Below are 27516 nucleotides of genomic sequence, written 5' to 3'. Positions count from 1 at the left end.
TTTCGTCGTAATAAAAAGAGCAGTCAAATCATCACTCTGTTTGCTGGGTCAAGGAGTGCATTAGAAGTTCAAAAATTTTAACCATATAGCTTTTGATGTTACACGAAAGGAAAGAATATGCTTACACCTAACTTCCATGCAAATCATACATAACTCATACCATATGTTGAGGCCTTCAATCATGTTCTAGGAACAAATATAACTTGCAACTTGGATAATACATCTCAAAATCATCTAAAAGCCTGCAAGAATGTGCAAAATCACATGTATATACAGATATTGCAAAACTACTTTTCATATAGTGGGCAAAACCAACACTTCCCCCGCATCAAATAAACAATCCTGTGTTTCACATGATACAACATTTGGGCTGCCAACTCACTTTTTCAAACATATCGAAGTGCTCTGACTGTCATGCTCGAATGCAATTTAACAAATGTCTCTGAAGTCATGTGCCCAAATGAGCTAAGCTAAATCAATCAGTTCAGGTTTACCATTGCCAAAGGGATGCTTTCATTTACACCAACCTAAACATTGCTGGCTGATCCAGCCTTGTTAGCACCTTGCAGTTGCTCCATAGGGGAACTTGTGATGCTTCCAACAGACCCATGTGTCTGTGAGCTCAGTTGTGGACTCGCAGGCCCAGCCCCAGGATTAGTACTATTGTTTATCTGCTGCAATGCACCTGAGCTCAGCTGCTGGGGACTCATTGCAGTTTGTTGGCCCATTTGTTGAGGGCTGATCTGCTGATGTTGCATCAACATTGCTGAAGGAGATCCCTCCATTGGTGGGGAGCCAACCTGGGTCTGCTGCAATGGTGAACTTATTTGTTGCTGAGTTTGCTGCTGCTGTGGCTGTTGTTGTAGCAGTTGCAGCTGCTGCTGTTGCTGAGGATTGAGGTAAAAGTTTGATCCAGGTCCTTTAGGAGGGCCCATAGATGGCATTGCATTCTGTTGCAAAGGGTTCATGTTTGCCCGATGCAGTGCACTCAACATAGACAGGCCTGACGAGGATGGCAGCATCTGGTTGGTACTCCCTCCCATGCCTGCAATACCAGATTGACTGTATAGGCCTGCTCTATTTTGCTGTGCCATCCTGAACTTGGATGCCATTGCAGCAACCTGTGCATGGGTCAAAGAATTTTGAGGAATGCCTGCACTGAAATTGGAAGCTGACACCAGGTTCATTTGGCGTGGGCTTAGGTTGCCCAAGCCCGACATAGGCCCAATGGGAGATGATACAGCACGCATGCCACCCATGCCTATTACATTGTTCAAGTTACCAAGGCCCATCACATTGCTGCCCATGTTTCCCATGCTCATGGCTGGGTTAAGCTCCACCATCATTTTCCTAGGAAGTTGCTGCTGTTGCTGCAATATCTGAAGCTGCAATGGCTTGCTATTCATCATCTGATTAGTTCCCATTTTCAGATTTGAATTCTGACCAATCATCTGTGACAGAGGATTGGCTGAGAGCCGTGTGGATGACCTCTGAAGTTGTGTAGATGGAAGCTGCTGCTGCTGTTGCAATTGTGGTGCGTTTTGTTGCATCTGTTGCTGTTGCTGCTGATGCTGATGCGATTTCAGCATAGATTGATCAGCCTGCTGCAACCTGGCAGACATGGAAGCCCCTGTGAGATAACCCTGTGTTATCGTCAGAGTCTGACTGTAGTTAGCAGCTGACATCATCCTTGCATTGCTGGAAGGATGTTGGGAAGAATTCATTGGTCCGATTGCATTGGCAACAGCAGGGAAAGGTACTTGTGATGGTTGACCACTAGTTATTTCTGGCGGTTTCATTTCAGATGTAGAGGGATCTACCATCATTGGTGAACCTGAAGAAATGTTACCTGGAGGAACAACCATGCGGATGGGTATAGGTTGTATTTTATCTTCAGCCTTCTGAAATCCATCATGTTCCATCTGGTAAACATGAAATATGGAGTTAGAAATATAGATGATCATGTCAATCAAGAGATATTTCAAGTTCTACATCTTTCTCCACATTCTTACCAGTTGAGCAAACTGTGCTGCAAGCAGATCCGCATGGTTCTGATCATTGATCAAAATCTTGTGATGTTAGATATGATAGGAACAACTCGAGCAAAACATGAATGACACAAGTAGAGTAACTCACAGTTGTGGGTAATATTAGCTGATAATCTTGAATCTTAGAATCATCCATGTACTCGTACTGCATTGATACAGTGCCATCAAAGGGCCTCTCAGTCATGATCAACCTCATATAAACTAAAAATAAGAAAATATTTTAAAACAAATATTTAAATAGGATCAGCACATAATATATTCAGAGTCATGTTCTGTTAAAGAAAGAATGTTTAAGCAAGGTAAACCTTGATGCACTCGCTCATTGCGCATAAAGCTGATTGTTCTGTTCTTGCAGGTATTAATTGTCCCACCAATTAAAGATTTTGACAATGGTTTTCTTCGATCTGTGAAGTCCTCACCGTTGAATGGATCAGATAGCCAAATTGCAAGTTCCTGGGTAGAATGCTGTGTTGGTCCCTTTCCAGGATAGTCATCAACTTTATTCTTTATGCGATTAAGTTGGTATCTGATGCCAAAAAAGAAAAGCTTAGATAGGCTAGATACTAATTTGAGGATTGTCACCTCATCCAAGTAAATACAGGTTATGAAATGAAGTTGTTTAGCTCTAAATGACGATATTAAATAAAGAACAAAAGCACCAAGGTAAAGAAACATGCATGTAGCAAATACTAATAGTTCTCCAAGCTACCAAGGTATTTTGTAGAGTAACATGCTGTTTTTTCCCTTAGTGAATTGCCCTTACAACTTCCCAAGCAGCAACTATTCAAATAAGGAGTTTGACACACCCAAATATGTGGATGCACCAACAAAAAAAAGTATGCGCAAGACTTAGAAGTCTACAGAAATCCAGGTGTAAATGAAATTCTTCCGCTACAGTTCAAAGAGAACATTGTGCAATCTATTATCAGGGAAATTTACATACATCTTTAGAAATTAGGGAATTACATATTTTTTATCATAAAAGTCAAATTTCATATGCACTCTCGTAAAGATATTAGTTTTCATATATACCACCAACAGTATAAAACATAGCTGTTAGAATTCTGCAATTCAGGTTTTGTATATATGATGTTATGATTCAGTTTTGAAATGATATGTATAGTATGTTTTAAAAGAAATATGTTGATTTGATCTAATTCAATATGATTTAATAATGTTAGATAAAAATATTACATATAATCTAGTCTAACGCATATTACGTTGTATGCATACATGAGTATTAATTCTATATAAGATAATACAGTATTGTCACCTTTCCAGATTTGGTAAAGTGCAGGTTCCTCTCCTATGTTTAGATTTTCTTACTTTAATCCCCTAAGGTGAGGCCGCAAGGTTAAATGATGTTGATATTGGGATCGTTTCGGTGCATTGTGCGTGTTTACACGTTTCGCAAACGCGCGCAGCGGAAGAAAATACAATAATTAAAGTTAATTATTACAACACACGCAACACATACATACAGGATACAACAAGTACATAGCATAATTGAAAATTTAAAATTTTACAGAATAATAAATATTCTACGCGTACCAGATAGATGACGTTGAACGGGGTTGGCATTAATCGAGCAGCCCTTGTCGAAGTTTCACCTCTACTAGTAATCTACGCCAAGCTTTCGTCTAGATGATTTCCAAAGTTACGAGTCGCATCACCGTCTTCAGTACTAGCTGGCGGGCAACGGTCGATACGAGAGAAAACTTAATTTTGAAAAACACGCAACAACGTTTATCGCGATCGTTTTCCAGGGGTTTCTAACTATCACCGGTAATTGTGTTCCCGGTGTAGTTTTCGGTGGTCAACCTTTGACCGCCAATTTAGGACAAATGATCAGAACCTTTCTGACGTTGATGGAACAATCTCCGGTCGCTTCACAAGCTCCCGGAAATTGGTGGATGGTCGTCTGACAACCAAGGATGACCGAGGTTGTATGTCAACGACTAGATAGCGACATGATTTTCTTCTCCGACGGTTGAACGCGGTGAATACTTCACCGGCGTTCAACGGCAAACAACAAACGACGAACCCAAGAAAAGTAGCCGAACTAGGGAAGAAGAATAGGGGTAATATATCCGTTGATTTCACAATAAGCTCAAGCGGTGTCACAATCCGGCTCCGGCACGTGTTGTCCATAGGGAAGGTCATCCTGTCGGCGTCCAACATCGGCTGATGCTTCCTTCTCCCATCTGGCGGCAACGAGAACTCAGCAACAGGAACTCGGCTACAAACGCCGAGCTCGGGAGAAGCCCATGCTAGGGTAATTCAGCCAAGCGATCAGGGAGGCAGCGACGACACCGGGAAGGCAGCAAAACCCTAATTCCGACGGCGGAATTATCAGACAGTGTTGTCCGGCGACAGAAGCTCTAATCCGACGGATCAAAGGAGAGATCCGGCGGATTAGAGAGCAGCGGTAGCACTGAGGGCAGTGACGGCACAGAGGGCAGCAGTGGCAGCTTTCTTCGGTGGTCGGCCGTGGGCAGAAGGCGACCGACGGGCTTCAGCTGAGTGTCGGCGGCAACGGCAAGCAGAGAAGAGGGGAACCTAGAATCGCGGCTAGAGTTGCTTGCGTCGGCTCCCTCCTTCGCCCGGTCGCCTTTATAGGCTTCCTCTACGAGATCCTCGCCGATGGACGCGGGATCATGAAGAAATCGCGATCCCCGTCTGTCAGTTTTGACGGAATGGGGAGGCAACAAGGCGCGGGTCGCGCACGTGCGGGGCGAGGGCAAACCGGGTCGACGCGCGGGGAGGGAAAAAAACTGAACCGAGAAGAGAAAACCCAAGCTGAACCGGACCAGGAAATTTAGAGTTTATTGTAGCAAACCGAATTCAAAACTAAATCGCTTGGTTCAATAACCAAACGACCTCCAATTTGACTCAATCAGTTTTGTTCATTTCATCTTCACAAGACAAAGCTCCTCATCTCTTTTATTTTGCCAAAATATCTTCCATCATGGACTAAACCAAGTTGGTTCAATTTAGTTCAAAATCAAATCGTTTGACTCAAAAACCAAACCACCTCCCATTTAAATCAAACCAATTTTGTTTATTTCGTCTTTATAAGACGAAATCTATCATTTTGTCCTTTGTCCGGTCCAATCAAATTTTATTTCTCTCGATCTGAGAATCTAATTCTCAAACTCATTTTAAGTCCTTTGGAGAACTTGTAGTGCGTGTAACCCAATAGGTTCCCAATTATATTGGTCGTCCGTAATTAACTATTAATTATGAAATAATCATGAGTGACATCTAGTAGTACATCATGATCCCCAATTGACCGAAAAATCAACGATTGATTCCATAACATTTTCTAAACCCTTCAGCAGCTATAATGAAACGTATCTCGTTCCTTTTACCGTCTTATACCCGCCCAGTTCAGGACATGATCTATATATGTCAATCCCCACTAGACTGAGTACGTCACACCTAACCCAAGCTTGCTTTCTTGTCCTGTGGATTCAAGTTACTCGTATATGTGTCCAAGAGTATCATACTCTTAACATATGATGCTTTGGCCAAAGACTTTCAGTAACAATTCTAACAAGCGGCCGCAGGGTATACATCTCTTTTTTCAAGGAGCGGTGAATCCTCTATGGGCTATTCAAACACCTTCGAGCACTTCGACTTATACCTAATCATCCCAAGTCCACACCTCCTCGGAGATGTTTACTTAAGATGTCAAAGTATAAGTCTCCATGATCAAGGTGACTTGAATACCGCAAGTCAAAGGAAACTCGCACTTAAACTGTACTGAGATCTTCATTGACATATATATCGAACCATATGAAGTCTTATGGCAGGTCACTCGAATGAACTAGTTACTTTAACCAGCATCCACATTTAACTCTCAACATCTAATGTCTCTAGTGAGTGAGAACAGCTGCTTGGCAAATCAAGGAGTTTAAAACGTGCTAGTCTCAACAGAATTGATGACGTCCGTGCTCATCATTCCTCGATTAGGGACAATTTCAATACATTCATAATTGCACATGTAGAGATGCTCACTAGTTGTGATCCAATCACAAATTTTCTCATGTTATGAATCGTATTGCGGACATTCAGTAAATGAGTTTAAGATCCAATCAAACACATAGAGAATGTGCATTCAAATAGTAAATTTTTATTTATCCAATAAATAGTATAACCGTAAGGCGATTGCCTTAAAACACCTCTCAACTATAACAGTTGAGACATTCCTTACCTTAATAACTCACGAATCCTTAATTTCATTGACACTTCGTGAAATCTTACTTTTCTCTCATTCCCAAGCAACACATAAAGAAGTCATCCTCTCCAATATATCTCAAATGTATCTCTACAGTAGTACTCCAAGAATTCTACTCCGCCACAATCACCGTCAACCACTTTGCATGTATTATATATTCATAGCTCCCTCATGGGACACTACCTCCCTTTATCTGTGCTGCAAAATGATCCTTGATCAGATCAACCTCTGGGCATAGCTTCACTTATCCATGAGACCACACGTGAGACCTGCTCTATACTAGTAGTTCTCCTGGAAACCCACATGTAAGCACCCTCGTCACAAGACCAACTCTACCCTTTGCAAGTTTCACCCCATATCTCCAATTCTAAGTAAACCTAGTACACAATAATTTAACCCAATGCAAGTGAACCCACCCAAACCAAAAAAAAAAAGAGATTTAAAAGAGAGTTTTTAAAGAAAAGGAGATGATAGTCGTGTTGAAAGAAAAGAAAAAAAAACAAAAGAAAGAAAGAGAAAAACAAGTGAAATTCAAGTTTGCTCTCTCCTCTCCTCTTTCTGCCTTAAGTATCATTAGGATTTCACTTTCACCAATCATCTTTTATTCTTTCTTTTTCCATCATTTGTATGTATGATTTAAGATGAAATTAGTAAAAGCCTATCGTTTCCACACCCCATGATTTGTATCGTATCAAGTGACACGGTTGAAAGGTATTGTTCCATGTGGAACGGTCAAAACGTTTTGGGTGACACAATCGAAACATATAATTCTAATAAATTAGTGAAACTCAATACTACTCATAATCTATCTTGTGTTTGTGTGAATCATCTTGATGAGTATTGTGTCATGACGACATTCGACATGCATCAAGATGAATAAAAATAATGTTTATTATTTTTTCTAGTTTATGTCTGTACAAAACAATGGCAAAATTGTAACATTCAAAATGAGACACAAAGTCCAAACTTTGTATTTTCTTCTTCTTATCTCCTTTCTTCATCCCTCCCCTTCCCCCTCTAATTCATTACCACACCATACTTTGGAACATTAGCTTGGTACTGAACTAATATTGTTCTAGTCAAATATTGAAACTCCAGCATGGCTAAAAATTTTAAACCTTATCCACACCTATTCCCTCTATTAGAGTAAACTGATACAAAATTACATTTTTTATTGATATGTTTCTTATCTCTAAGTGAATTGTGAAACCCTAATCTCACTCATTATTGTAATAATCTTTTCACTTGTTGTGCTATTAAATAAAAGATATTATTTTATATTTTTCAGGATGTAAGTACTAAAAATTACTTCAAATGAGGTGGTAATCCTTACCTATTTAATAACTTTCCATCTAAATCATACAATTTACAATTTGAAAACACACCAAAAAATTCCCGATAGAGACCTAAAATTGACAATCTTAATATAAACAATCAATGTTTGTGTTTATATTAAACTAAACGGTAAGGTTCTAATCCTGACAAGCGTATTTTATATTGGTACGAGGTGGTGTCACTCGACACCATTTAGAAGGAAACCAAAGGAAGAGAAGGAGAGGAAGAGGAAAAAGGCTTACCCATTGTCAAAGTAACAATGAGTTCGCTTGAGAATTTTCATTGTTATTGGTTGCAATTGAGACACAAAACACTCCAACTAGGATTACAATAGACAAGGCGCTTAATCACTTGGGGTTGATTAACAAAGAATCTCATAGACAAGCCTCTCTTTAAATACTTGTTACGATTCTGATTAGTTAAACTTTATATTATTTTTGCCAATCTTAGTATCTAATAAAAATTTCTATATGACCATTAATATCAAAGAAATATATAGATTAAATTATCAAAGGTCAATGATATTTCTATTTTCTTAATTTTTTACATGAATTATTTGTGAATATATTATTATCACATTGATGTCTTATGTTAAAGCTTAACTAGTCACATTAAATAATGAAATATTTGCAAGTTTTTTAACTAGCAACAATATAAGCCAAAATAAATTTTCAAGGGGTAAATACAAAAATCAACAACTTTATATATTATATGTATGAATGGGAAAAAATTGTTTATACATACCTTTGGGTTATTGCATCAATTTTCATAAATCTCTCAATAATGACTTGATCGCCAAGAGGACCAGTCCCAATTGAAGGACTGTTAACAGTTAGGGGAGGATTCATATTGCTAATACTGGCAGGAGATCCAACTGCACTCACAGTCTGAGTCTTGGTCATAGAATTTGGTTTGTGTTTTGCAGTTCCTGAGGTATGCTGTTGTCGGTTAAGAGAGTCACTGGGACTAGAAGTCACAGAAGGAGCACCAATTGCAACATTAGAATTTGCTATTAACGTATCCTTTTGAACACCCAGAGCAGAAGCTGCTGCAATGCCACTGAACTGTCCACCTGCAGATCCACTAGAAATTTCTCCCGATCTTGATGATACTGGTGACTGGACTATGGGCCCAGAAGACACCCTTGGGCTGGGCACTGATTTCCTTTTCTGAGATGTATCATCTTTTATCATATCCTTTTCAGATACTGGTCGGGCATTCTGCCACTGGACAGGGGTTGGAGGATGATTTCTTATATATGGCTGCTGTAGCAAATGTGCTCGTGATTGCTGCTGATCAACTGGACTGTTAACAGAGAGTGCCTGAGGAGCTTCTTTAGATCTATCTTGCTCTTGTCTATCTAGTTGTTCTTCCTTGGGACCAAATCTCATACCTTGGTGATTGAAGTAGACAGAAGCTGCTGGATCTTGATCAGGCATACTATGTACAACAGTTGTAGGATACCTCTGATTGCCTAGAGTAGAAGCATACTGACCCCCCTTTGCATCTACATGGGAATGTAGCATTTGGTTCTTCCATTGCAAATCTGTTCCAGTTAATCCTACTAATTGAGACCCTGTTTGTTGCCGTTGTTGCTGAATGCCATCTACCACTGCTGGAGTTTGCTTCTGTCTCTTAATGCCAATAAAAGGTCTCAACTGGGAATCTGGGTTCTCCCTTTTCATGGAACTAGGGGAGTTACTAACTTTGTCAGGATGTGAACCCATTAAGTTCTGAGATGAAGATATATTTGCATTTATCCCAGAAATACTGGCTGGATGTCCAGGTCCATGATCCTGTGAATTAGTAGGCGAGTTGATGACTGTTTGAAGCTTGGCCTGAGAGGACAGAGGCAAAGTAAGTTTCATGCCGTCTTGTCCAAAATTGTTAGATCTCAGTGACTGAACTCCACTTGGTAGATGTTGCAATGGCATAGTTTCGTAAGCTTGTTGAAGTGATGCATTTCTTACTTGAGATCCTGTTGCTCCTGACCCACACTGAGAACTCTCAGATATCCTATCACTGAAGATCTTCTTTTCAGGATTTTGGTTATTGGATGAAACGGTCACTTCAGAAGTTTGCAGTGGATGCTTCTTTCTTCCAATACCAAGATTGAGCTGTGCAAACAAGAGAAAAAGAGTGTATAACTAGCCTGTTTCTCATTGCTTACACAACATCATGTTCAAAAATACCTTGGTAACAGTAGGATCTTTCCCAAGTCTCTCGAACTTTGGAGTAGGATTTAAATAAAGATGTGAGTTCAATGCTTTCACAATTCGTGCCTCTACTTCCTATAGAATGAAATCACATATATCAAATGAGCTCAATAGCAAGATCTTTGTTAGAAGGCATGTCAAGGGATACTCACCATTAGGTCACTGTACGTCCAAGAACCATCAGATATTAAAGAAATGTCCTTAATGACATTTTCCAATGACATCCTCAATCGTACGTTCTGTACAATTGGAGTTGCATTGGCAGCTGAAACAGTACTTGCTTGTTCAGAAAAGCATTTTCTATAGTCTCGTACCTGCATAGAGGACTTTCTCTAAGCAACTAATCAAGAAGATGCTGCTGAAGTTATGATGCACAGTGCTAAATTAATGTTGGCATCATTTAACTTTTTTTAAAAAATTCAACTAAAAAAAGTTTATCAAAACTAAACAAAGAGATGAATGATATTTCTCTCGCCAAAACTTAATAGCAGTTATAGTTAGTTGTTAAGAAGGTAAAGATTAAAGAATTTCTTTCCAAATTATTTGACAAGGTAAAATAGTCGCACCATTTAGTCTATCAAAACACAGAAATTTCACCAACTGACAGTACTATAAAAACTTTAGCAAAAGGTAGAATCCGTCACCCCAGCGGCCCCACACAGTCGGCCCCACAACCATCTATGAGGAGGTAAATCAAGAAGTTGCAGTTGGCCACGACGAAGGAGGGCATTGCCTCGGCTTCGTCGAGATTCGACCCTTGTCCACTTTAGCAAGTCTGCTCCGTCATAATCAACTCAACTATACCCCGGGGGCACAGTACTATAAAAACATACATAGTTCGTAATATCTCAATGACTTGATGTTGAAGCTTAATAAAACTTGTAAATATAGAGCTTAATAAAACTAAGAGCGAGCACAAGTATAACCAGTGCATATCTTGACAAATAGAATATGCATAAGGAATATAAAGTAAAAAATACTATAAATTTATTAAACTTCATTATCACAAGGTTATGACACATCTACTAGATATTGAAGCGCAATAATCACATGTCAAAGCAGATCCTAAATATCATGGTGCCATTTCTGCTTGATTCTTCTTAAATAGATTTACATATGCACAAAGAGAAAAAAAACATGATGGCATTTCACTAGTTGATTAGTATAAATTTGTCACTTTAGCACATGTAGTCTAGATGAGCTTTACATTAGTAAAGTTGACTGCTTTAGAAATTTGGACTAAATTGGTTCAAATTGAAAAGAATGATTAGCCTACAGGGCCACATTGAGAGTTAAAAGGGGGAAATTGGTACAGCAGTCATGGTTCTGAAATTTTTTCCCAAAACATAGAGATCAGGAACGAAACATGAGGTACTTGTTTTAAACATTAAGAAAATGGCAGCTCTCTATAGACAAAAACATACAAAGAGATAAAAGGAGAATTCACTCGCAAATATGGGCATCATTAACAAAAGCAGAAATATGGAACCGTCAATAAGCATATAATGAATTATGGCAACTACCAAATCACAGAGGGCAAAAAAAAAACACTAGTCTAAAATGTCAGAAACAAGGGAGCATGCCATCGGACAACTAACTGGATGTTACTTTACTTTGCCATCCCAACTGAAAATAAGGATAATGACTCTAGTTGTTAATAACACTCTAGAAATTTCACCTATAAAGATTATAACCACATAGCTAGCTGAGTAAAACAACCAACATTTAAAATAACAAATACAAATTATAAGAATCTGAGCTTAAAAACAACATAGAAGTCAAATACAGTTTACCTCACAGACAACAGTCCCACGATAATACTTGCAAGGTATATCATCAAGTATGTCACCTGGCAACCACCCTGACTCAATAGCCTACAAGCATCATGCACAATTAATTGAAAAATAGTTGAAGTATATGCAACCAGAAAAGGTAGATCCTTAATCATGTGTATACAATTTTCTAAACAAAGTTCCAAAATCATAATCTAAAATTCACAGTGGTTAACCCTTATTTAGCATTGTATTAAGTCAAGTAGAGTATTAATTATGCAAGAGCTACAAATTCGGAATGAGAATTAGATTAGCTATTGGAAACATGGTTGTGCGATTTGAATTATAAGGGCATTCATCATCCAATAATATGACAGCTTAATTGACCTGTTTGACACCCGATTAACTCATCCAACCTGTTCAATCCAGTTGGTCCAATCGACCCATTGAAGCCTTAATCCATTTGAATTGACTATTCTAATTCCTAACTCATCCAGCATGCCTGGCTCATCCGAGTTATCTGGCTTGGTCAGACTTCAAACCATCAGTTGGGACAATTGAATGTGTTGTACAAAGGATGGAATAGATATAGAACAATTATTCCTTAAATGTAGCAAAGAATAACTATTCTTTAAGAATTTGGAATAAGTATTCCTTAGTCATTTTTACAACCAAACAAAGGAATAATTATTCCATAGGAATTTATAGAAAACAAAATAGTTATACCTATGAACCAAACACACCGTTAGATACTTCTATTACATCTTTACACATACCTACCATAAAAGAATCTAGATACCAAATTTAGAAGCATCTAAGTTTATGCCCAATAACATTTCCAATACGCTTGTGAAAAAAACACATCTTTAATATAATTAATGGGAAAAATTAAGTTTAATTCACAGTTGTTAATCAATATAAAATAACATTTTAGGAATTGTATTATATAATATTTACAATTAGGCCTATACAATTTAGTATCCAACACACACCCCTCAAGTAGGCACAAAAATATAATAAGAATTAGTTTTTTAAAAATATATTCAATCCAACAACTTCATAAAAACTAATTTAAAAAAAAAAATTACAACTAAGAAGTGATATCATAATTTTATTGAATTCTACATCATATCTAGTGAAATGGCAATCAATCTATTTGGTTTATCCTCTTTTCAAGCATTTAATTAGAAGTTATACACATGACAAATAGGTTGTCGTAATACAAATTCATCGAATTTTTAGGAGTATGTTCCAACTCAATCATATTATTTAATTGATATAATGTTAACATATATTAATCTCTTTAATTCATTCAATTAATTTATATTAATAAATATGATAGTATTTATATTTTTAACTAAGTCTAGAATAAAAAAATATGAATTATTATCTATCAATAATCTTAAAGATATACTTTTAGTTAATAATATATATTTAATATTTTTAGAATGTTATTTTATAAATAATAGCAATAGTAATGTAATATTGTTAGCCTGATAATAAGATAATTTATAATATCATAAGACTGAGATATATTATGTATCTTTTTTGTGATTGAATATTATTTTTATTTTTAATATTTTTTCCACCCTTTTAATTTTTCAAACAAATTCAATTTCACTAATTTTGTTCCATGTGACTAACATTTTTTAACCATTTAAATAACCATTTTTTCAACATGGTTTGAATGTATGACAAACTTCTAATGCTTGTGTATTTGTACAATACAATTGATGGTTGCTTCTTTTCACTAAATCATAACAAACGCAATGGCATGTTTAGCAGAGCAGTTCATAACTTCATACTAATTAAAATTGCTTTTGATTTTTGGATATTTCTTGATGAAAATGTGCACAATTTTATTTTCTTTTTTCAATTACTTTCAAATAGCCTCCACCTTTCTAAAAAATTAATTTCAAGAAAGAAACTGACAATGAAAAAAACTAAAATTGTGTAATTTTCAAGAACCAAAGGTCATCTAAATGATCTAAAGTATTTCCTAACTATTTTGAAAAGAGTCATTTATATCTCGCAAATATGCTTTATACCTGAATAAGCTAGTACAATATGTGCTAGATCTATAGAAAAGCCCATGGTTCAAAATGTTTAAAATATCACCAAGACAAGGAGAGTTACTATCAGATCCTAGGAAGTACAAAAATTGTTAGTAAATTTAATTATTTTATACTAATTTCACCTGATATCTCATTTGTTATGAGTGTGATTGGCAAATGTATTGACTCTCCATGTCAAAGTAATTAAGAGACTACTCTGGATTCTTTGATATTTAAAGAATCCTCCCAGCAAGGGCCCCTTGTATAGCAATCAAAGTTATCTTCAAATTATATAGTACAATATGCAGAATGAGTAGATTCATGCTTTAAAAAGTTGTATTGGAGTTTCGGTATATGACCGGAACGATATGGTTTCAGTATTGTACTATACCGTACCGATACGATTTTGTTTTTTTTAAATATAACATATATTAATTAAAAAATATTATTATTATATTTGATTAATATAAATACTTACTATTACTATTAGGTTAAAGTAATAATTTTCAAAATTAGGATTGACTAAAAATCAATTTAGGATTAACTAAAATCTAGACATGATGATTTGGATCAAATAAGTTTAAATTAAATTAAATTAAATTTATTTAATCAGTTTAACTATGTATTTGACGAAGAAAGGAATAAGAAAAAAAATTAAAAATAATTTTTTTCATGTATTCAAGGATGAAAGGAATAAAAAAAGAAATTAAAATATGGAGAAGAAGGAGAAAGAATTAAGAGAGGAAAGAATCAACCATTAAAAAATATAAAAAAATTAAGTGGCCTAAAAATATTTAACAGTTAAAAAATATAAAGAAAAATATTTTAAATTGAAAAAAAAAATTTAGCCCCTTGCGCGGCCGCCACAATTTAGCACAAGACCTCTGCACAACCTCTGCGGTCTTGCATGAGGTCTCCGTGCGACCGCGAGGTTTGCACGAGGCCTTCACGCGACTGTTGGGCCTTGTGCGAGACGCTGCAAGGTCTTGTGGGCCTCTGCGAGGCCACGAGATGTGTCGGTCAATGGGCGAAACGATATGTTTCGCCCGTGCCGCCTAGTACAGTATGAGATTTTAAACCATGAGTAGATTCCTCACAAATACGTGATCCACCTCAAATTATTATGCCCTTCTAGTACTCTCTGACATCTTAGTAAAGCAAAAAACATTACTTTAATGCTCACATCAACTGCAAAAGCAAAATTTATGATTATAACATTTGCCGCATAAGAGCTTGTGTGGCCCATGCACATTGCTTTTGATGTTATCTTTCATGACATAATAAATGCCAAGATTAATTGCACTAAAAAGTGTAATCTAAGGGAATCACAATGTCATTGGTTAGTTTTAGCAATCAGTCAACAAATATGCAAACTAGGTCCTTGAGGCGTGGGTTCAAGAATTAAATACAATTATAACAAACTGAAGCTTTTTAATGCCCTTAAGCCAACTTAGGGAGAGTCTTACAGGCTAGTTTGTAACACTGTAATATAGAACTCATTTGTAAAATTGCACATTATAATTGGTATGGGTAGAGAAGCTACCTAGGGTTAGTAGAGCGATAAACTTTTCCCTAACATTAAAAGCATGGGGCCTAGGGTATGCCCATAAATGGACCATACCAATTGTTAAAATTCAAAAATGTCAAACTCTGAAACTTGCACTGAGAAAGAAATGCAAATGATAAAGATGTACGCTAGAAAAACAAGCAGACAAGTAGGTGGGCCTTAATCCTTGTATGAATGCATTTATGCTGTAGATCATAAACCAAGAAATTCACAGCAATGAAATGTCTCTCTGATCAATCCTAAAAAAATTTGGACTTCATGTTCATAAAATAATTGAATAGAAAACATTGCATTAATCTTGCTTAATCAAAATAATCTCTGTATGCAAACAAAATAGAAACCCCCTACAAAAAACTTTTCGAAGCATTCATACATACAGAAAATAGTGTCTCAGATGCTCTATCATATGGATGCAATGGCTTAACATCCTGAAGCTGAGTCTGACAGTTCTCAATCTGACAATATTGAATTAGATCAGGATAATATCATGCTAAAACTGCAAGTTCAACACTGTGTTTCATCATGTTTTTCCTAAATTAACAAACCTCAGAAGGCTTTCCAATGGAGTATCCATTCAGATAAAGGTTCAAGATAAAGGACACCTCGTGTTCTGTATTGAAATAAAGAAGGAAAGAATGATCAATCAAATGACAGTTTTTATTTCTGAATTGAAATATATACCTGGCAATAGATTGTTGGTGCCATTTGCAGCATCAGCTATTTCAATCTGCATAATCACATTTCAGAAAATAAAAGAAAAGGATGAGATATGCCATCCTAAAAGCAGTAAGATGAGATCAACAAACAATTTCTAGTAACAAATTGCGATAATAATCACAAATAATTAAGCATATATAATTATCAATAGTGATGTTAAACTTTTTTATTATAAACATTTCCTATTTGGTTGTCACATCTTACAGTGACTATATCAATATAATTTTGATACATGATTGCGACCATAGGCGCCTCTTGATTTTCTCTTTTATTTTATCAATTAAGTGGTAGACATTGTCCATTTGCAGCTTCTTGTTCATGTCGACTTTACATAAAACAACATACTACTGCCATAAGACCATCTACAAGATAGGTACCTCTTGACTTCCTCTTTTATTTCATCAATTAAGGTAAACATTGTCCATTTGTAGCTTCTTGTCCATGTTGGCTTTACATAGAACAACATACAATGGATCTACTACCATAGACTATCTGTGATGTAGTTCCAAAATCTATCAAATATAATAATTTTTCTTCAGTGGTGCTAGAGTATCCAAAGGCTACCCAATCCTCAAAAGTGAGCATCATCTTTAATCCAATTTTTTTCTATGGAGACTCTATCAAGAGAAAAATGAGTCGCAAACTTAGTTGTTTTGATTTGTAAAATCTCCTTGTCAATAAATTTTGTTATTAATTTGTCCAACAATAATTATAAAGGAATGTTGTTAATGATTGCCCTCTTTTTATAACCTTCTTCATTATATTGAGTTTACCGATGTTCACCATTATCAAATCAATGCAGTTACTTGAACTACATTACCTATATATATATATATATATATATATATATATATATATATATATATATATATATAATATATATATATATATAAGATGCATCATGATATTCTGCAGTTGCATCGATAGATTTGTGAAATATCCCCTTTCTATAGTAGAAAGTTGATAATAGTCATCTACATAGGTCCTCTCCAACTATCGCATATCAACATAACTCCATATAGGCCCCGTTGCTTCTTGCACAATAGGATCCATATGTTGATCTCCTCCACTTGTTCGTCTAAGTATCAACCAACAATTTTATATGCGGTTAGAGGCATGCTAAGGTAGCATGTATTATTTGTTGCATTAGGGGGAATTTGATTAAAAGGGTAGCCCGATACGAAGCTCCCGTCAATATGGGGTTTCGGGAAGGATCTATTGTACGCGGCCTTATCCTGTTTTGCAAGAGATTGTTTCTAAGACTCGAACTCGTGACCTCTAAGTCACACGGTAGCAACTTTACCATTGTGCCATGACTCCCCTTCTATTAGGGGGAATTCGATTGAAATGAAAAATTTTAACAATATTTTGTTCCCTTGTAGCATCATCAATCCTAGTCTATTTACTAACTTAGTCTAGGAATGCTAGTGGATCAATAGTAACTCTGTACCTTCGTCCGATAGAAGGAAAGAAACGACCATTACCAACTTATGATGAGATATGATGAACACGTACACTCCTCCCCAATGTTAGTAAAGAAGTTGAGTCACTTCTATTAGCGTCAACTATATCACCTCTATATCGCATATGTTACTCATACTTGTATTAAGCTTGAGAGGCACAAAGAACTATTAGAAATTCTTAGTCATTTAAAATACCTTCACCATAACCTTTAGTTTATCATAGATGGGTTCTCCAAAGGTTTAATTATCAAAATCTTCACATCGTTGTTGTTGTTTCTACTTTAAGTCTTTTTTGTTATCAATTTCTTCTTTCATTGCATGACGCATTTCTCAAGGAACTATCGAGTACATAGAAACATCCAGATATCCATGTCGCTTCCAATGAAATTGATTCACTAACCAACATGCATGTCAATTGGGTTATAAGTTTGTTGTTTTTGTGTTATTTGTCTACCCATGCATCATTTAAAAGTTAAAGCATCAAAAAAATAAAATCATTTACAACAAATATTTACAAATTATAATAACATAAGAAATATTATTTTATTTATAAAAAATTATAAGATAAAAAGAAAATCTAGTTTTTAACAAAAACACTAAATAAATATACATAAACATTATTTAAGACTTTTAAACAACTATTATAACTACATAATAAAATTTAGCATCTCATATTTACAACGCTTGTAAATATAAAGATCAATAAAATTAAGAGTTTAAGGATAGGTCTAAAAATTATCTAAAAGATTTCAAAAACTAATCCTAAAACTATAAAATGATTTGAAGAGTCAAGAATAATTAAAAATTATTCATCATTTTTTAAAGTCAATTGGAGGATTCAAATTATATTTTAATATATTTAAAATTTTATTATTTTTAAAATTTATTTAAAACATTTAAAAGTATAATTTAAAAATTATTTATTTTTTTGGGACAATAATCTAGAACATTTAAATTTATAATCAATTCTTGACATGGATTAAAAATTAGACAAAAATCAAAAGGGCATCCATTATTATCATTTTCATCAAAAGGGCATCCCCAATTTAAAATAATATCGAACTGGCACCCCTTTCCATTTTTCATACCAAAAATACCCTTGTCCCAACACTTTTGTAGCAACTTTGTTAAAACTTGCTACGCATGTAGTAGTTTTATTCAAAACTATTACAATGTGTAACAATGTTGTTCAAAACTGCTATAACGTCTAGCAACTTGTTCAAAACTACTACACGTTATAACTGCTTTATTCAAAACTCCTATAACATATAGAAGTTTTAAACAAAGAGTACACATTGTAGCATTTTTATTCAAAACTCCTATAACATATAGTAGTTTTAAACAAAGAGTACACGTTGTAGCAGTTTTGGCCAAATCTATAACATAGAGCTATTTGATCAAAATTACTTATGGAATGCTAATAGCATGTTCTAGTATTTAAGTGAATTTGACTAAGTTGGATCAATTTTAATCAAATTGAAGCAATTTTGTCCAAGTTGAAAAAGAATATTTTTCATATAATAGTGCTCCATGTGTAGCAGTTTTAACCAAATAAGAGTCGTTTTAGCCAAATATGCTATAATAGTAATGGAATAATGATATTTTCAAGATGAAAAATGGGATAAGATGTTGTTTTGGCCCTTATAACAACAACTAAAATAAGGGCACCATTTTGATTTTTGCTTAACAAACTAGAATTATTTTAGAAATTATTCATTATTTTTTTTATTATTCAAAAATATTTAAAATGATTTTTGAAAATTTAAAATTATTTTTAAAAATAAAAAATAAAATGCTTTTGAAAATTTAAGTTTGATTAACCATGGTTTAAATGAATTTGGATTAATTGAAAATTAGCCTATATCGACTACATATAGTCAATTTTAACTTTAATTGATTTGAACTCAAATATCTCTAATATTTTATTTCCACTTATTTTGATGTTTTTGCATTATTAATGGGTTCATATAAAAAACATAAAGTTACATTAATTATATAACTATTAAGAATCTATATCACTTATCACTACTTATATATCTCAATTATAACACTAATATATATTAATTATTTGTAACATTATTATATGAGTTACAACGTTGTTACGAGTTTATATCATACACATATATATAGAATAAGAATATATATATAATAGTTTAATTGAAATCGTTATATTAAAATAAAGAAACTCAATTCCTCTATTTTATCTTCTCGCATTCTTGCAATTCTTTTCATCACAATCGTGATTCAACCGACAATCATCTCCTCCGAGGTTTCGATCAGTGCTCTCTCCCCCAACCACATCTCCCATCACAAAAAAATAAATCGGTAATCCAAAGTTGAATAATCCTCGCCACTCACAGCTGTTATTGTCTCTCACTATTCAACGTTTGTTGTCACCTGAGAGTAAGTTTTTGAGCATTTTATAGCCCCAATATTCTCTCCCATAATTGACAGAAGGAATCGATCGAGTTGATTCCCTCTATCGAGTTCGGTGCCGACAGTAAACACGCAAATAATCAACGACGGACACAACTTCCCACATGATAGGCAAGAGGAATCCTATCAACCTATATTGTCGTCGACACAAATGTGCTAATGGGACATCAATGTCAATCCCGTACCGGAACAGGCAACATGGGTCGACACTAAAATCCTTGAACTAAGCCTTACTATACACTTAATATATCACCATGTGAAATAACTTTGACTATTACAGTATCAGTTAGAAAAACACAATTTAAGAAACTTCAACAATGGAAAATTTAGTAAACAAACAGAACATAAAAAAAAATGGTTCTTAATAAAAGTTTCAGTGAGTTATTATGACTTAGAAAACTATAAGGGTGAGTTATGATGACTTAGAAAACTATAAATGTTTGTAATAAGGCCATAACAAACAAAACATGAGTATTAATTATTTGAAGTCATTTGTATAAATCTATCCTAGTTGTTGATTTTTTGTAGTTATATTTTCACTAATATATGAATCATATATAACGAGGATATATATATAATAGTTTTAACTGAAATCATTATATTAAAATAAAGAAACCCAATTCCTCTTTTATTCTCACAATTCTTTTCAATCACAGTCGCAATTCAACCAACGATCTCCTCCAAGGTTTCGATCGGTACTCTCTCCCGCAACCACATCCCCCATCACAAAAAAATACATCGGTAATCCAAAGCTGAATGATCCCCGCCACTCACAAATGATATTGCCTCTCACTATTCAACGTTTGTTGTCACTTGTGGGTAAGTTTTCGAGCATTTTATAGCCCCAATATTCTCTCCCATAATTGACAGAAGGAATTGATCGAGTTGATTCCCTCTATCGAGCTCGGTGACGACAGTAAACATGCAAGTAATCGACGACAAACACAACTTCCCACATGATAGGCAAAAGGAATCCTATCAACCTATGTTGTTGTCGATACAAATGTGCTAATGGGGTGTCAATGTCAATCCCATACTGGAACAATAAAAAAGGCAACATGGGTGAGCATTGAAATCCTTGAACTGACCCTTACTATACACTTAATTATCACCATGTGAAATAACTTTGACTATTACAGTATCGGTTAGAAAAGCACAATTTAAGAAACTTAACAATGGAAAATTTAGTAAACAAACAGAACATAAAAAATGGTTCTTAATAAAAGTTTCGATGAGTTATTATGACTTATAAAACTATAAGGGTGAGTTATTATGACTTAGAAAACTATAACAATGTTTGTAACAAACAAAACATGAGTATCAATTATTTGAGGTCATTTGCATAAATCTATCCTAGTTGTTGATATTTTGTATAGTTATATTTTTACTAATATATGAATCATTTAAGTAATATTTAGTTGAGTTGTGTGGAGCTTTTGTTGGTTTCTCTTTTCCTCTTACCTTCAATCCTAATTGATTCAACTTGACTAATTGTAAAATTTATTGAACATCTTGAGGTATATATATATATATATATGCCATCTTAATCTATTATCTTGACTTATCATCCATTAGATATTTTTCCTAAGTAGAAGTGTTTTTTCTATTATTTCTGTCTTTACATAACTCACCATCAATTTGTATTCTCATCTCTACTAATCTATGTTTTTTGTATGTGTGTTTTCTTAATTCTTGAACATTTTAACCCATAAAAGATGATTTGTTGTACCACAATCTATCAATTCTTTATAAATCAAGGGGCATATGATGATCATTAAAACTCACAGTCTTATCTATTTTAACCATTTAGTTTTTACTTTTTTATCCTGTTCATTCAATTCAATTTAAGATATCATAAACTTTTGCAGAAATTTTCTGTTCATTCAATTTAACTACCACCCTACTTCTTTGGTAAAAATTGTATTCCCAGGTAAAAATGATATTTAACAAAAAAAAAACTACATATCCTCAAGGATTTGTGTCCCACCAGTATGAACCACCTAACATTCAGTTAGTTTAATGTCAACTGAATCAGGCAATTGCAAGAGAACAAAAATAACTGTTCCCTATCAGCTTATGCTGTGCAGCCAGTGCCTGAAAGCTAAGGTAGAGAAAGAAAATTTAAGTGTTTCAATATACAAGATGAGGGCGTAGAGAGGCTTGAGATAGAAAGTACAATACAATATTTATTTCTATAATTTTTTTCTGTAAAATGCCAAATAGATACAATCTCTTTGTCAAGTTTAAAGTTCTCAATATTGCTCGAAGTGTTTCTCCTGCTCATTTTTCATGGAAGCAAAGCAATGGCATAAAGCTAAGATAGAGATAGAGAAAATTACATGCTTCAAAACAACAAGATGACTAAATAGAAAGGGTTGCGATAAAAGGTATAACATTATGGTCGTTTCTTCGATTTATCTGCAAAATGTCGAATAATTACAGCATATTTGTCAACTTTAAAGTTCTTAATGTTGCTCAAAGGGTTCCTACATCAACGTGAATTTTTATTTTTTAACAGAAGCAAACCTCCATTTCTGTGAAAGCAGGTTTCGAATACAGGATTTTGGCAACAAATTCCCAGGCTTTCAAACTTATTAAGTTTGCGCTTCACCTCAATGACAGTTACTTTGAATCATAGATTTTTAAGACGATGCAGTACTTGCTTCATTCAAAACCCCTCTGGTTCTTGTTAAATCTTGCAAATAAAAACAATATAGATTTGTATAATGGATACCCTTACCATGCCTACAATCTCAAATCAATCTAATGTCAGTGATGGGTATCAACCATTTCATCAAAACTATCACACACTTGTGTAGAAGGTATCCAAACCTGCTTAAACGGGCCACCTATGCGTACCAAAAACTCCATTCCTAACTTCGATTCCGTCAACACACAGAGAAGAGGGATACAAAGGAAAACTTCATCGCTCCAGACAACAAGACAAAGAACAAATTAGAAGGCGTGGTAATCCAGAAAATAGTAAAAGTGATTCCACAGTGAGAGCGTGCTAGAAAAGAATGTCGTATGCCATAGAAGAACTAAAACTCACTAAGACAGTAAAAAGAAAAATCAAGCGCAACCACGATACTAGGAAAAAGATCTCATCCTAAGCATCATTCGAGTTAGACCGGGAAAATTCACCAGTATACTACGATACCAGGAGGTTAAGCTAACAATTGAAGACAAATTTAAACCGAACAAGAACCATATATTTCTGTTAGGAATACACTCTCCTATGCTGATCGATAACTTGGAGTCATCCAAACACCATTAGCTAATCCCAAACCAGATATAGATGAAACAAGAAAAACAAGAAGAAAAAAGTAATAGCAAAGAAAAGGCCTACCTCGCGGCCCGATCCAGCTCCGTAAAGGACATGCGAGCTCTCCTCAGAGCCCTCATTCGATCGGTCCTCCTCCTCCGGCTTAGAGTTTGGTTTCGGCTGATATCGCTTCCCGATCTTTGAAAGCTTGAAGGAGATCCCCATCCCCCCCCCCCCCCCCCCCCCCCCCCCCCCCCCCCCCCCCCCCCCCCCCCTTCGCCGCCTCCCTTTCTATTGACGCATGATCAATGGAATATGGCGGCAAAGGCAACAGTACGCCTCGAAGAACTAGTAAGGTCTTCAAGGGTCAATGAATCCTTGACGCCACTTGCCCGTCGGTAGTGAAGGAGATTCTCGAGTTCTCTCTCCCGTCGAGGAAGGAGATCGCCGAAGAAGAGAGAGCAAAATGCTGCGGGTAGCGTTCGCGTTTGGGTTGAGTTTGGATCCGCGATTCGTAAAAATATGGAAAGCTACAGCGACGCGTTAATCTTTAAAAGGAAATAATTTTGCTTCGAATAATGGCTGAATACATGATAACGGTAGGTTTTGTTTGTGAAAGTTTATCCGTTTTTCTATTTTTTTTATTTACTATATATATATATATATAAGAGATGTTTTTATTTAATTATATTAGATGTTTTCATTCTTGAAAAAGAAAAATCTTTTGTCAAGTATAACAGCATACAAGTTTGTATGTAACAACCAACCCTCTTTAGACAAATAAATATTGTGATGCTCTTATAAAATAAATAATAATTTGAAGTCTATAAAGTAATTGCACCTACATTTACTAGATTGTATAGGCATTAGGTATTATAATGGGATTGGATAAGAGTCGAATTTTGAAGAAATCAAAGTAATATTCTCTTCTGTCGTGATCAACTGTAACTTTTCAATTTACCTCATCACATATAGTCATGAGATCGACTATGTAGAGCCGCTAAGATGGTAAATTTCCACCTTTTATTGAAGTATAGGCATTAGGTAATATACTAAATGAATTCTTCTACTAACTACATCTAACATGAGTTCTCTAACTCTCCACCTATACACTTATCTAAATACTCGCGTGTCCGAATCCACTATATCGTTCATTGCATGATAAGAATATAGCATACAGTATTTATACCTTAAAGTTAATATTCTTATCTTTTTTTTTTTTAAATTTATATATCAGATCTGATTCATCCTAAAAGTGACCAATTCGATTCATAAATTTTTTTTATCAACCATTAAAGTAAATCTGAAAACACAATTGACAGCTCACAAATGACCCAATAATCCTAGTGGTTTGAACATAAAAGATGAATTTCTTACGCTCCTTGAATTTCAAATCCTTGAATTTCAAATCCTGAGTAGATGGGAGCCTTAATCCATTTTGATTACGGATATTATTTAGCAATATTGCATTATGCACGTATTATATATCATGTTGTTAAAGCAACAATGTCAATTTTTGTTTTAAAATTATAATCACCAATCCAACGATCTCAATGAGATTGTAAAAATAAATAATTTACTTTATTAATTTAATGCAATTATATTATACAATAATTCTTTTACAGTGATTGTCATTGAAATTGCCATTGACTTCTTGTGATGCCTCTTTGCAACTTGAGTTTGAATCCTAACCTTTAGAACCATCAATGTTAAAATTGGATTGCATCCTAACCTTATTTATCCATATATTAATTTGGGGATCAATTTAACTCGAATATGAGTTCAATTTCTATCAAATTCAAGTTGAAATTATCCTTAATATATATGTTTGATATATTACACATCTTATACTGCTATTTGTAAACACATATAATATATATATATATATATATATAGATATTTATTTATTTAAAATTTTCATTTTTTAAATCTAAACACTAAATGTTAAATTTTAAAATTTAAATCTTAAATCTTAAATAAAAAATTATACTAAGTACTCATAAGATAGGATATACAACATATTATTTATCTATATATATATATATATAGAAGATTCTGAATATCTGAAAGTGTTTCGAGCATCCAGAACAATAACAATGTTATTTATTATTTATTTATGGCAGTTAAGTCATATAAGATTTTATTTTTAGAGTTAAGGGTTGGGTTATAATATTAAGTATAAAAAAAATTTTTAAAAAAAATTAGATGCCACAGAGTGTGTTGGATTATTGTTTCACATTTCTTATCCGTCATACCCCGTGAACAACTATTTTTTTCATTTAAATTTTTTTTATGCTTAATATTTGTTCCGGCTCGATACCGATGATGGACAAAGCACCAGTCAATAAAATATCACGTCAACCTTTGTTACCCTGTCAATGAGAAGAACCTGAAAAAAGATGAACATCGAACAAATGGATTAGCAGGGCGCTGGAGTTTTCCGGCGAGGCCACTCCGACACTCAAGTCAGAAACATAAAAAGTAGTATAAATGGTAGTATGCAGAGAGAATTCAAGCTCCTTTTCTTTCATACCTGTGGGATTTATATAGATGTAGCAAGGACATGATCCTCGGATCTCCTTGCTTGTGATTGGTTATAACGACGCCAATAACGGACAGCTTTATGACAGTTTCCAATAATCTGATGGCTCAACGAGGTTTATTGTCATTCGACGGCTAGGATGATTGAGGACCAAGTTTGAGCATTTGATCTGTATCCTTATCCTTTTGGATGAGTTGTCAATTCTAATGAGGCAGTCCTAATGGTCTGTTGATGTTGACATGATGCTTGAGGTCGGAAGATGTGTGGTCGATCTGTGTGAGTGGCCGGACTGTGGGCTGTGGGAATATTGACCGAGCTTATATGAATTGCCGAACTAAACTAAGCATGCATTTGGTCTATCCTATGTATGCCTGAGCTGACTTTAGTGAGTGGCCGAGCTCACTTATACGTATAACCAACTGAACTAAGTGTACGACCGAGCTTTCACAGTTATAGTCGAGTAATCCAGAGTGTTTAATTGAGCTCATTGAGTAATGCTAAGATCAAGTCATGACCAAATCATGAGGTCACCTATTGAGCCTGGGACTAGGTCATGAGGTCAGCTTTTGAGCCTAAGACTATGTCATGAGGTCGGCTTTTGAGTCTAAGGCCATGTCATAAGGTCGGTTGTTGAAATTGGAATCAAGTAAAAAGATCGGTGTATATGGATCGAGATTAGGAAGAGCTCGGCCTATGTATCAAAGCATGTGCCGACCTTGTAATGAGATCAGCGGGTCCTTTGGGACGAGGATATTGGAGCCAACAAGGGGAGAGGTCGGGACTTTCTGCCTGGATATTTTATCTATCTTCCCTTGTTCTCCTCTTACACGTTGTCCAAGTCATTATTAAACATCTGTACCGATTCAACGATATTTTGCTAGGATCATGGTAAGAGACCGGGATATCTCGGATGAAGCTTAGGAAGACCTCGATACTTGTGCCAAGGCACGTCCTCATCTTCTGAAGAGGTTGACTCCTTCTTAAAGTCGTGTATTGTGACCATTAAGAGAGAGATCGGGATCCTCTAAGCGGGTCTTTTACTAGTTTTTTCATACCTCCTTTCTCACCCTCCATCCACATCATCGCCGCATATCCACGCCGGATCAATATTATAACTCAACCCCTAAACTCTAAAAAGAAAATTTTAAATGACTTAATCATAAGTAAAAAAATAAAGCGCTTGAAATACTTTCGGACGTCTGAAATCTTCTATCGAGCACTGCACGTGTGTAGGATATATATTTTGGACATGCACACATGCAGTGCGTGACAGAAGATTTCGGACATCAAAAAGTATTTCGAACATTTGAAATAGGAACCATCCAATTTTTTGTTAACGGTTAAGCCATTTAAAATTTTAAGCGTTGGGTTATAAATTTGAGTGGCCAAGTTCAAGTTTGTTTATACAACAACCCAAACCAAGTGGCACAAAATGGAAGAACACTCCTTTTCTACCCATGATAGATTGTCTCTATTATTTGCTCTAGAACAACAAGAGACTCCTCTAGAACAACCCCTACTTGTATCACCCAGTCGAGTCTCTGTCGCGTCGGCATTTATCGGCACGATCCCATAAAACAATCCGGTGAGTTCCAGATTCGGAAGAGGAGCGGCGGAAAGGCGCCCGGGAAGTTCGGGGAGGAAGAAAGTGAAATTCAGAATGGAGAAGTGGGAGCCGAGGAGGATAGAATCGGACGTCGGAGTGGAGCGAAGTGGCAGCCAAGCGGTTAACCCGGCGGCGGAGGCGAAGCTTCCACCGCCAGCGAGTCAGGTGGTCTCGTTTGTCTTCTACTAATGACAAGACGTATGAGCTAATTAACCCCATTTCATTTTCGATCACGTGAGTCACGTGGTCGAATCG

The 27516-nt window shown here is 35.3% G+C and overlaps 1 protein-coding gene across 1 annotated transcript; it reads right to left on the bottom strand.

Moving 5' to 3' along the window:
- Positions 1–56: 56 nt before the first annotated feature.
- LOC141820528 (protein PHYTOCHROME-DEPENDENT LATE-FLOWERING-like) lies at positions 57–23338 on the bottom strand. Its single transcript, XM_074707859.1, has 12 exons — positions 23198–23338; positions 15914–15959; positions 15778–15842; positions 15610–15687; positions 11633–11713; positions 9992–10153; positions 9816–9914; positions 8368–9740; positions 2354–2574; positions 2137–2249; positions 2013–2051; positions 57–1922 (listed from the first exon to the last, which is right to left on the bottom strand). The coding sequence occupies exons 1-12, from the start codon at positions 23336–23338 to the stop codon at positions 528–530; spliced, it is 3813 nt and encodes a 1270-aa protein (XP_074563960.1). The 3' UTR covers positions 57–527.
- Positions 23339–27516: the final 4178 nt, after the last annotated feature.

The sequence above is a fragment of the Curcuma longa genome, chromosome 2, assembly GCF_044706935.1.
Source record: "Curcuma longa cultivar G26 ecotype Majalengka, Jawa Barat chromosome 2, ITB_CL_G26_1.1, whole genome shotgun sequence".
Taxonomy (NCBI): domain Eukaryota; kingdom Viridiplantae; phylum Streptophyta; class Magnoliopsida; order Zingiberales; family Zingiberaceae; genus Curcuma; species Curcuma longa.
This window is presented reverse-complemented; position numbering and strand designations above follow the sequence as displayed.

Bases quoted from the DNA above. Each gene is read 5' to 3' on its own strand.
- LOC141820528 (XM_074707859.1), bottom strand. From the start codon at position 23,338: ATGGGGATCTCCTTCAAGCTTTCAAAGATCGGGAAGCGATATCAGCCG. The intron at 10,154-11,632 runs GTAAACTGTATT...TCCTCTATGCAG, and splicing joins GTGGGACTGTTGTCTGTGAG to GTACGAGACTATAGAAAATG. The intron at 9,741-9,815 runs GTATTTTTGAAC...TTGTTTGCACAG, and splicing joins AAGATCCTACTGTTACCAAG to CTCAATCTTGGTATTGGAAG.